At 42.6% G+C, this 12,160-nt stretch overlaps 1 protein-coding gene across 1 annotated transcript in view; it reads left to right on the top strand.

Moving 5' to 3' along the window:
- The first annotated feature begins 352 nt into the window (after window positions 1–352).
- Window positions 353–12,160, top strand: part of slc12a4 (solute carrier family 12 member 4) — a 43,435-nt gene continuing 31,627 nt past the window's right edge. Inside the window, exon 1 of the mRNA XM_080729662.1 lies at window positions 353–567. Coding sequence (XP_080585788.1) covers window positions 429–567 — 139 coding nt within the window. The 5' untranslated portion in view covers window positions 353–428. The remainder of the gene's footprint in view (window positions 568–12,160) is intronic.

A 12,160-nucleotide genomic window follows, 5' to 3' on the forward strand; every position in this document is an offset into this window, starting at 1 on the left:
ACAGGGTTCAGTGTATGAGCTGTCATTAGTCAACATGACACCATGAACACAAACACGCACAAACACAACACAAACACAAAAGATAATGGACTTCCCCATCCACACTGCACCATGTCTGCTTCCACATCAGGGAGGATGACACCAGCAGCTCCAGGGTCCGGCTGGGTAGGGGTGTCTTCTTACCCCCCACCACACACCCTTTTATTCACACAACAACAAACCCAGGAGGGCCGGGCCTGGTGGTACAGGGGCGGGTCGTATGGTAATATTCTCCAGAGGAAGTGAGCGCAGTGTGGTGGAATGTTAGATGCCATTAGTGGGGAACTGGAGGCTGAGGGAGGCTTGGCTAACGGTTAGCCCCGCTACGCATGAGCCCTGGACGGGGAGAACGGAGGGGAGGCTCAGCCTGGGACGGATGAAAAGTAAACATGCCTCACTTCACAGTGGTGCCGGTGGAGGACTGCGCTCAGACCAACTATGACAGCCTGGAGGGGATTAACTGGGTGGATTACAGAGACACAGGACAGGGAGGCTTCCCAGGACATCAAGACACTGTCAGCTCTGATGGTGAGTTTCACAACTTTCTGGCTTGTTTGTTAGTTTTTATACTCTCATCTCTGACTGCTCCACTTAATGAGAAGTGTTTGGAAGTTGCTCAGACGTTAGTGACCCGCGCACGACAGCGCAGGAGTTTGAACCCTCAGGCGAGGCAAAGCGTGGGAATGTTTTACATTGTCCTGAGATCTCCCCTGAACAGCTGGCTTTACGGTTACCATGGCAATTCTCCAGGGCCCGCGAGCAGTTCTTTCCCCACCCACAGCAGCCAGCCAGCCAGCCAGCCGGGTCGTATTTTTGACAGCTCACTCACAGGGAATGTTTCAGGAGCACCAACCTTTAATGCTGTTTTATCCAGACAATCGTTTTGATAAAACTACAGGAACGAAAACATTTTTGGTTTTCCCGTTTCATGCCACAGATGCCTGTGGTGGTGATAAAAAGAGACAACAATGTGCCATGCGGGGGGGCCCGGGTGATGGGGGGAAGCGGGTTGGGCGTTGGACCAACCCTGTTATAACAAGAAAAGGCCTCAAGTGTTCTTTCACACAAAAGATGGAGCAGCCTTTGTGCCAGCAGAGGATTTCCTTTCAAGACACGGTGGCTGAGCGGGCTGTCCCACCTCTTCTTTGTGCCTTGGCTTGTCTCTCTCTCTCTCTCTCTCTCTCTCTCTCTCTCTCTCTCTCTCTCTCTCTCTCTCTCTCTCTTGGGTCTGATACAATTTGCCTCAATAGGGCACAGACATTTTGAATTTTTCCTTATGAATTTGAAGATTATGAAACTGTAGATTGTAAACTTTCAAAATGGTGTGCCATACATTGAAATCTGAAAGAAGTTGAAGAAACTATACTTTATTTGAAACCTCAAATTAACAATCTGAGAAAAACCCTGGTTTTATCTCACAACTCTTACAGCAGTTACTAGTTTTAGATTTTTTTTAATTTATCCATATCGATAGCATGATCATGTACTGTAGTGTACATACAGTAGGCCTACTAGTCTCATATTCACTGTTGTCGATAGTCTGTACATACAGTATGTATATCCATTTATATATCCATCCAGTCTGAATGTCATCATGCAGACTTCTCCTGACAGAAGGAAGGGAGGACAGAGAGGGAAGGTGGAGAAGGGAGAAGCTGGTAGCCGCTGGGCAGGATTATGTGAGAGAGAGTGGCTCCAATTTGTGTGGGCTGAGGCGGGACCAGAACACGAGGGATTGTGTTCGTTAGAGAGTAACCTTTAATAAAATGAAGCACCCACGCTCCAGAACCGTTCCAGCAGGGTGCCCAGACCCTGGCTGGTCATCTATGTAGGACTGTCTGTCTGTCAGAGAGTTCAGTGAGTCTATCCACAGCGTTGTGGCATTATAATCTGCTTATAATAACAATGTATAGTTATATGCACTCGTAAACACTCAAAATGCTTAAATGCTCATAATGCTTTAACAACCATAACACATTATAAAGCATGAAATAATGATAATCCTTATCGAGCCATGTGGTACATAGGGGCAGGAGCCTATCTCTTGTTTCTGTAGCGTGATGCGGCTTGATGTACAAGTACACCCCTGGATATGATGTATCCAACCCCTTGATTGTTGAGTGTCAAGTAGGGAGGCATTGGCTCCATTTTTATAGTCTTTCTTTGGTATGACCTCTCCAATCTCAAGCTCAAGCTGGTCAAGGATCTATAGGATCAAGTATAAATGCATTATAATATGCTTTCAACTCATCGACTGTATTTGCAGTTCTGAGCACTCATAATGCTTTCTACTATAATCATAACACATACGTAAGTTTTGTAAAATGATTTATAAGGTCAGGTATCATAATACTTCATAACTGCTGGTCAGTCAGACTTTTGGCCAGGATTATAAGCAAGCAAGTAGCCGTGGGAACCAATGATTCCCGGGTCATGTGGCCGATAGGTCAGGATCCTATCTGCTGTTCCCTAGTGTGAGACAACTTGATCCCCTGGACATGACGCTATTATGTCACAGGAATATACTATCCAACCCTTTATTACTGAGGGCCAAGCAGGGGGACATTGTTGTACCAGTATACTGGACTCAGCCCTGGATTGAACACCGACTTCCTAGTCTTAGGACGGACACTCTAACCACAAGGCCACTGAGCCGGTTGGCCAGGGTCATACTGTATTATAATTCTGTTATAATACATTATAATAATTTCATAATGCATTAGAGTGTGGTTATAAGTCACTATGTAAGTCACTATAAGTGGATGATTATATCTATGTTATAAGAAGATTATAATGTTTTAAAAGATTGTTTAATATAAGGCATCATAGACATGCTGGACTTCATACTGTAGAACAGTGGTTCTCAAAGTGGGGTCTGGGGACCCCAAGGGGTCCTCAGCAAAATGTGTTAATACAGCATCACACTCATTTTAACCACTTTATATGTTGGCTATTCATAGCAGGTATACAGGCGCATAGCATGGCACAAAAAATATATAATAATAATAATAATCTTAACACAAATCTCTTCTGGGGGTCCTTGGCTACAACATTTTCAGATGGTGGTCCGTGGCCAATTACATATCAATTCGGGGGTCCTTGACATGAGAGGGTTTGAGAACCACTGTTGGAGAAAGTGTTTGTGAGAAGTGCACTGTAGAGGAGATGGGCCATGCTTCAGTGAGCTCAACAACACCAGCATTCCAGCCTCGGAGGAGGCCGGAATCTCGGGACACGGCGACCTAGTTGTCTCCTTGGATTTGTGGAATGCACGGAAGGCATCGCCTTAAAGAGGGGAGGAATTCTTAACCACTTAAACCCCAGCATCCTTATTGTGGGAAATATTTTCAGGAAAAGCTTTCCCCACAATAACAGAAAACGGAAAGGACCCTAGTACTGTATAGAGCCCTGAGGGACTCCGATCAACCATATGGGGTTCAAGTGGTTAAGTATAACAAACCACCAAGTAATGCTGTACCCCAATATAGTTCAGGATTGTGATGGTGTTTCAGTGGTATCTTAAATATAGTGTCACTGTTAGTCAAATAGAGCTGGTTTAGATCTGGGTTTATTGGCAGTGATGCTGCAAACACCATATGGCCTTAATTGACCTGGAAGGTTTCTTAAATCTGTTGTGTCTCTCTCTCTCTCTCTCTCTCTCTCTCTCTCTCTCTCTCTCTTTGTCTCGTTCTCAATCTCACTCTCTCTTTTCCTCTACCTCCTGCTGATCTTACTCTTTCTTTCCATCACGACTGGACTACACCAAGGCTTTTCACGCGAGGCTGTGCGTAGAATTTACTGCAAGCGCACAGCGCGCTTGGAAAGATCCAATATATATTGGCTACACCAGGCTCACGGATAGTGCGAGGGTCTCCCGCACAAATACTCCCTCCTTGGTGTGGCCAGGGGCTTTTCGCACACACACAGACAGCGTGCACGTGCATTTTCTGGTGTAGTCTCTCTCTATTTACTTCCCCCTCACTATTGCAATAGTTCATCCCCCCATCATTCTTGACTGGACAGATCTGTCACATCCCATTCATCACTCTTCACCTCTCTCACTCTCACAGAGAGAGAGAGAGAGAGAGAGAGAGAGAGACAGAGAGGATTATTTTTTTAATTTTGAAAATGCCTTTATTAACTCACTACAGGATACAACAATTCAGCAAAAATGCATGACTGTGCCTGACATTAATCAAAACATATCAATATTACACAAGCAACAAACCATTTAGAAGAGAGAGGACTCCATGCTCCCCACCACACACAAAACCCCTCCCCACAGCCCATGTTTAGTTGAACACCTCACTGTTCTGTAATAGGTGTGCTCAACCCTAAGGGCCGATTCATACTCCTCTTTTAGAGCCAAATCTATTTTAGTTCAGCTCAAGACCTGTACAATTTACAATTCTGCCATTTAGCCGACACTCTTATCCAGAATGACTTACAATAAGCAAGATAAACAAACACATACTGTGTAGTGTCTCAGTACTTTTTATGCATTTAGTCCTACTTTTACTGGAAGTTTTCATTTGGGCATAGTAATGTGAGATTGTATTGTATAATAAGTAATATAATAGTAACGTGTGTTCCTACTCTGACCTGAAATGTAGCTAGTATATTACAGTATATACAGTGTTCATTTATCCAATTTCAGAAAGCGATTTACGTGTTTTATGTGTGAAATCAAAGTAAATGGCACAAACCCTATTGTCAACAAATGACAGGGTAAATTGCAACATAAGTGGAGTGCAAAAAGAAAATATAGGATAACAGTATTTGCATACTTTTTAAACTCAGAGTACAAATGTAACCAAATGTGTACACTCACTGAGTGGACAAGCAGATACAAGTTGATGATTATACTGTGCCATAAACATCTCAGGACCTTTTCCAACATTTGGTTTGGAGTTACTGTATATTGGGTGGTGACACGTGGAGGGAAAGGGTGGGAATGCAGACACGCAAAGGAGAGAGTGTGTAATGGATGAGTTCATAGTGTGGGTGGTGGGTCTGGGTGTACTTTCTATGAAAGCATGTCTAAATGGAGTCTTTCCCAAGCAATGGGTTGTGAACTGATTTTTAATGGGCCACGAGCCCACGGCCACGACTCACAAGTTTACTGGGCCCAACATTTAATTTTTAATTATTTCAAAAGATTAAAGAAAGAAGGAAGAAACATGTCAAAAATAAGCAATTATCTAGATTTTTTTTTTAATTGCTTTCATGTTGTCAAAAAAATATCTTTTGTCCCCATAAATCAATTAAAACTAGGACCTTGCCTGGGGGTGTGCAGTCACACTATGAGGGATTGAATGTAAGAGTCTGATGGAGAACCCAGACGTATCAGTGATTTCAGTCATCTCCAAATTTGGGCATTGTTTCAGCTTGCGGATGTTACCATGGCAGAGACACATGCACAGTACAGGAGGCAGTAACAGTTATGTCAGAAATGTGGGCACTGTTTCAACTGTTTATGCCCATATATGCTGTTCCGTGTCCTATGCCCAAATATGGTGTTCCGTGTCCAGGCCAGTATGTCAGGGGTTTTCAAAGTCGGTGACGGGGCACCCTGGGGTGCCGCGACGGCAGTCCAGGGGTGCCGCGAGATCATTTGATAACATTTTAAATGTATTTAAAATAGGGCTGGGACTTTAACTGATTAATTGCGATTATTTAATTACAGAAAATTAAAAAATTTACGCATTTTAATCGCACTTAGTTTTTGCACCACAGAACCAGCGAGAGAGTGCCGTAATGTGAAACGACACAAATCTGTGAAAACGGCTCCCCCTATGGTAACAGTTTCTATAGGTCACAATTGTGTCAGTAGTACTCATCATTGTCTCCACCAGCCGAAGGCTGAGGGAGAGTATGTTTTCCCCTCCGTCCGTCCGTCCGTCCGTCCGTCCGTCCGTGCGCCCGTCCGTCCGTCCGTCCGTGCGTCCGTCCGTCCGTCCGTGCGTGCGTCCGTGCGTCCTCGTAGTTTGTGAGCAGCTAATCTCAGTCACCGTTGGCCCGATCGCTGCCAAACTGAGCACACACACTCCCTGGATGCCAATCTAGAACCTCTGCCCCACATTTTTCAAATCAGCCTCATGGTGGCGCTATAACAGGCCGATTTGTGTGGCCTGGTTGTTACCAGCTAATCTCCGGCGCCGTTGGCCCGATCGCTGCCAAACTGAGCACACACACTCCCTGGATGCTAATTCAGAACCTCTGCCCCACATTTTTTAAATCAGCCTCATGGTGGCGCTATAACAGGCCGATTTGTGTGGCCTGGTGGAGACCTGTGCTCGGAAGAGCACTGCTTCTAGTTAAAGGGATATTACACTTTCAAAGTAATTTTATCGTCTAATCAGGCTTTTATGAACACCCTGAACAGTTTTTAATTTGCTTGATTCAATATTTAGATATTTGATGTAAATGTTACCAGGCCCGACACGCCCAGGCCCTCTCCACATACACACCCATTGTAACTTCAAACTCCATTTTAACCATGATAGATTCATTAAAAACACCCGTTGTTTTTTCTGTTGACTCATACTACCCTCCTAATACGTGAGCAGGCCGTGTTTTTTCGATAGCTTTTTTCATTAATTTTTAATAATTATTTGGGAAAATATTTAATACAAAAATGGATTATTAAAAATAAATGAAAAAAGTTATCGAAAAAACACGGCCTGCTCACGTATTAGGAGGGTAGTTTGAGTCACCAGAAAAAATAATGGTTGTTTTTAATGAATTTATCACGGTTAAAATGGAGTTTGAAGTTACAATGGGTGTGTATGTGGAGAGGGCCTGGGCGTGTTGGGCCTGGTAACATTTACATCAAATATCTAAATATTGAATCAAGCAAATTAAAAACTGTTCAGGGTGTTCATAAAAGCCTGATTAGACGATAAAATGACTTTGAAAGTGTAATATCCCTTTAACCACTCAATTAGACCACTGCAAGGCTTCTGCAGCGTCTGCTCTCAGTGCTCGCTAGAATGTGTTTTGTTTTGTAACATGCACAGTGATTTCCGCGCTGTAGGAATATCCAATTGTCCGTCCGAATCATCTGTTACCTGCAATGAGGAGGAGCGATAAAGATGGTGTGTGTGTGTGTGGGGGGGGGGGGGGGGACCAGACTATTAGTAACCACGCTAGCTGTAGAAAGTTTAGAAACCGACTGAGTGTCACTGTCTCACTGACTTAATTTTTATTTCTATTCTACAGAGGCGCAGATAGAGAGAGAGAGAGAGAGAGAGAGAGAGAGAGAGAGAGAGAGAGAGAGAGAGATACAGTAGTACCGTATCAGTTGCATTACTAGGCCTAACAATAATTTATAATAACATAAAAACAATAACAATCGTCATAATAATAAAATAATAACAATAATAATACCTGGATTAAACACAGATCAATTATTGACAATATGTCAATTCTAGTTTTCAGTCAGTTCCAACCAAAATGGCTATTATCTTGTTTTCCTCACAACATAATCGTTAAATATGCTATAAATATAAAGGTGCTGGGAGTAAAAATTAGGAATATAATTATTGTAGGGGGGCCTCGGATGAAAAAAATATATATATTTATGGGGTGCCCCGAGCCAAAGATGTTTGGGAACCCTTGCAGTATGTGACGTCAGTACTATGACGTCAGATTACTGCACAGATGGCAGACATTCCGTAAATTAATAGTTAGATAACCTGAAATAGTGAAAATAGCAGATCTACAAGCTCACAACGTGTCGCATTTTGAGCTTGTTGCTATTTTCACTAGAATGACTTTTTCTATTGATTACTCAAGCCATGGAGACTTGAGTTTTTTGTATTTGTCGCATTCCTAAGACAAAAAAACTTGATTATAGTAAATGTATTCCCATTGATTCCGGATGGGGACCCTAATGCATGCCCCTGGATGGGGACCCAAATGCATGGCACTGGATGGGGAAACCGTCATGGTAAATTTACTATAATCAATTTTTTGTCTTAGGAATGCGACAAAAAGTCTCCATGGTGTGAGTAATAAATAGAAAAAAAGTCATTTTGGGGGTGAACTACTCCTTTAAGCGGTTAATTCAAGATGTGGGTAGGTTTAGGTCCCGAGGAGAACCCCAACGCGAGGAGAAATTTATCTTTTTTTTGGATCGGGAGCTAAAATAGTTTGTGAAGCACTGGTGTAATGGGTTCATAGTGTGGATGGGTGGGTCTGGGTGGACTCTATGACTGAGCCACAGCATTAGGTCTAATGGAAGCAGAAGGGTATGGATGGACTGTCACAGTGCTGAGTCTGTTCAGCCTGTGAACCCAGCTCTGTTCTGCACAGGGCAGCACTGGACTGAACACTGCGGCCATTGTGGACCAGAGTTGCACTCAGACTAGTTTTAGGAAGAAAAAAAAAGAAGCTTTCAGGGTACCTCAACGCCTAAACAGGGTTGTATTTGTTATCAGTCCACACGACAACACACCATAAAATACAATTCACCACCCACGTTACTTCTAAATCCATTTACAGACAGACGGCATGTCATTCTTAACGTGTGGGATTGTGTTATGCAAGCAACACAACGCAGATCTAATTTCCTCATTTGTAGAGGGCAAAGGTAACAGTGACATTACAGTGCTACCTAGCTTCAGCGATGGGTGAAAATACATAAATAGTATTTTTTTTTTGGGGGGGGGGGGGGGGGTAAGGTTACTAACAGAATGCCTCCAGGTGTGACGGGTGTTTCTAGGTTTTGCAGCAATAAATAAATACAATAAAAAATAAAAATCTTGCGGGAAGAATCTTTAGAAACTTTGCCTTTTATCTGCTAGAAAGCCACCTGTTATTGTGGAAAAGTACAAACCCGTGACACATGTGGGACTTCTGTCTGCTCAGTTTGGCCCTTAAGTTGAAACCTCTATCATTATGTCATCAACATCACCTTGTAATATAACCATTTAAATGGTTATATTACACGGTCAACATACCCCTGAGCAAGGCACTTATAGCTGGTTCCACACCAATAAAAAGCATCTGCATCTGTGTGTGAATGTCATACAGGGTTTCCCAACCAGCAGATCGGGTCGCGAGTAAATATCGGTAAAAAAAAAAGAAGAAAAGTCTAAGAAAGAAATCTGAGATCACTCATTTGGGTCCCGGGGAGCTAAAACATTTGGGGACCACTGATGCACTGAAAAGAGAATGTGGCCAGCATGCGTGCTTCACAAACATTGCCAGGTTAAGTAAACAATGGCAGCTATAATATAACCATAGCAATGTGTCTGCTGGTCTGGTATGAAAGCCTGCTGGGGTGTTGTCCTTGTATTGAATGGCAACAGCCAGGGCTCAGAGAAGAGAGAAACCATTATGAAAGGGCTGTAACTGTATATGAACGGCAGAATGCCGCTGCTTGTGTTTTCCTGGCTGATCCTGGGGAGAGCGTGGTGGCGTCCATTCCTGTCATTCTGTCTGACATGACATGACATGACACTGTGTGTGATAGAGCTCGCCCTCTGGACAGATCAGCACCGTGGCAGGGCACAAATGTGGAACTGCTGACAGAAGTTAAGACAGATTGCACAGCCGTACCGCACGCCCGACACTCACTCACGCACATGTGAGCACGCACGCACACGCACACACACACACACACACGCGCACGCGCACACGCACACGCACACGCACACGCACACGCACACACACACACACAGTGCTGATTGTGAGTGTCCTGGCCTGGGAACCGGTACATCTCTTTAGAGACAGCTGAGTGGCTAAACTGAACCCTGAGACGAGTGACAGAAAAAGACAGACGAAAAAACACAGCCCCTGAATTCACCGTTCAAAAATGTCTAAAAACTAATTATTATATAGCTTATTATTATTATATTTTCACAAATGTTCGACAACTTTCAAAAATGTTAAATGTTAATCTTAAGTGGTTAACATATTTTATTGCATGACTCACCCGTGCTCTATTTCTGTATACATATTTCTTTTATTTCGGCTTTCCATTGATTTCATTGCAGTACTGTATGACGTCTGACGGGATAATCAAGAGAACCTAAACATTTTATTGAGAGAGAAAACTACATTGCTGTGCTGTTGAAGGATTGTTGTGGCTCACAAGCAAGATAACTCTGTCTCAAGGTCAACATTTTTTGCGTAACTATTTAGTCAGTGAAAAGGCTGTTATCAAAGTGTAGTGTACTATGTTTTTAACTTTTTATATATACTAACGCTCTATAAATAATTACAGCAACTGCAGACATTCAAGTAAAGTCTAGGGTGTTTCTGCAGCCTGTGAATTTCCTGGGTGTGCTCTCAATATTGTAGTCCCACAGGGCTCTTACAGTAACCTGTTTGTGAGTGATATGATATCCAATCCTTACACCGACCAGTAGAGCTGCTGAGGAACAAACTAGCTTATAGCTTTTTGTTCACAGCTTTGTGACATAGTAACCATGTACTGTACTTCAAAGTAATAATGTGCACATGCAATATTTGGACAAAAACAGCACTATATAGTGAATTATAAGAAATGTGCAAAAATGTGCCCACTCAGCTAGACCCTGGGAGCACATCACATACAGTGACAGCAACATGCTCCCTTCAACTCTGGCTCAGTTCATTTCACATTTACATTTTAGGCTTTTGGCTTATAACCTCATGAGAGAGATACTTGCAATTATTTAGGGGGTAGGGATTCAGTGCCCTTCTATTCTATATTTTAACCACAATATATAATATGTCATCGTATATCAAATACAGAAAATAACAAATCAACACAATGCTTTGTGCAGAATGGGGATGTTAGTTAAAGTGGTTAAAGTTCTAGTATTTCAGTGCAGTATCAGGTTCTGTAGGCTGAAGCCAGTGTCTGGTTATATTACCAGGTACAGATCACTAATGTATTCTCTTTACACACATCTCTGACTTGAACGAATGCATTTAAATAGCTGTGGCTCCAACGACGATGGCAGATTGTTCAGTTCATTGTCTAATATTTGTAATGTATGGATCACATTCTGATTATTAGCAATTAATTGACAGTTGATTAATTGTTAGTTAACAACATCTGTTAACATGTATTTGTACTTTGTCTTTGTCTGTAATGTGGACTGCACCAGGGATCTTACTGTTACTGAACACTAACTGTGCCCAAGTGCACCCCTCCTCCTGTTTGCAAGCCATTGCATCATCCAGCATAAATGCCTTAAAAAGTTATCTTTAAAAGAAACGTTTATCCACTGTGTCAAAAACTGGTTCCCTTGCATCAAGGCCTTCAAAGCGGGGGCTGACTGTCCTCTTGGTATTGTTCACATTCTTCAGCATTTTGCTGACAGTGCTGCAGGGTATTAGAATTGGGTTCTGTTGAAAGACACCGGATTCTGCAAAGAAAAGGCAATTAAAGTGGGTGAAGTTTTTAGAAAATGGAGAGGAGAAATTGAACTCGTAGGAATAGGAACATGCTAATGGGAGAAGATCGAGGAGAGTAACGTTGAGATAAAATATAATAATATAATATTCTGACAAAGTTGAAACTGCCAAGACATTCATTCTTTTTTTCTAATGATTAAAAAAAGTATAATGGCCTATTATTGCTGGGCATGGCAAATTAGCACTTTCAAATAAATAGGGCATTCAGAATGATTCCAGCCACAGGCTAAATTCAGGACACAGTATGAAACTAAACATTGAAAGCCACTTTTTTCCATTGGTGAACAATACATGTAACCCCCTGAGCCGAATAATCACTCCTTAACAATACTGGTGAACTCATCAGGAGGTGCACATTTACCTACACGACCAGTATGACCGCAAAGAAACTGGTCAATAGGAGTCCTGTGTAGTTCTGCCTTGCATAATGCAGCACACAAACACATAATCCTTCTCCATTTTGTGTAATTTCCCCTGTATTAGGTGTGCTCCATTTAGCCCCCCCATTTAGTTAATTTGAGAATTTTCTCAATAGCAGCGCGCACCTCTCCGCTTCCACCATTGCCCCCTAAAGGTAGGCAGTCAATTTCAGTCGTTGTCCTTTCCCTGTCATTAGCAGACATCAAAGAAAAGCAGCATGGAGCATCCCACTGGCCACTGTTCCCCATGAGCCATGGCCATTACAGCTAATGATGGCCCAATGCTGCTT

The sequence above is a fragment of the Nannobrachium achirus genome, assembly GCF_963921795.1.
Source record: "Nannobrachium achirus genome assembly, chromosome: 7".
Taxonomy (NCBI): Eukaryota; Metazoa; Chordata; class Actinopteri; order Myctophiformes; family Myctophidae; genus Nannobrachium; species Nannobrachium achirus.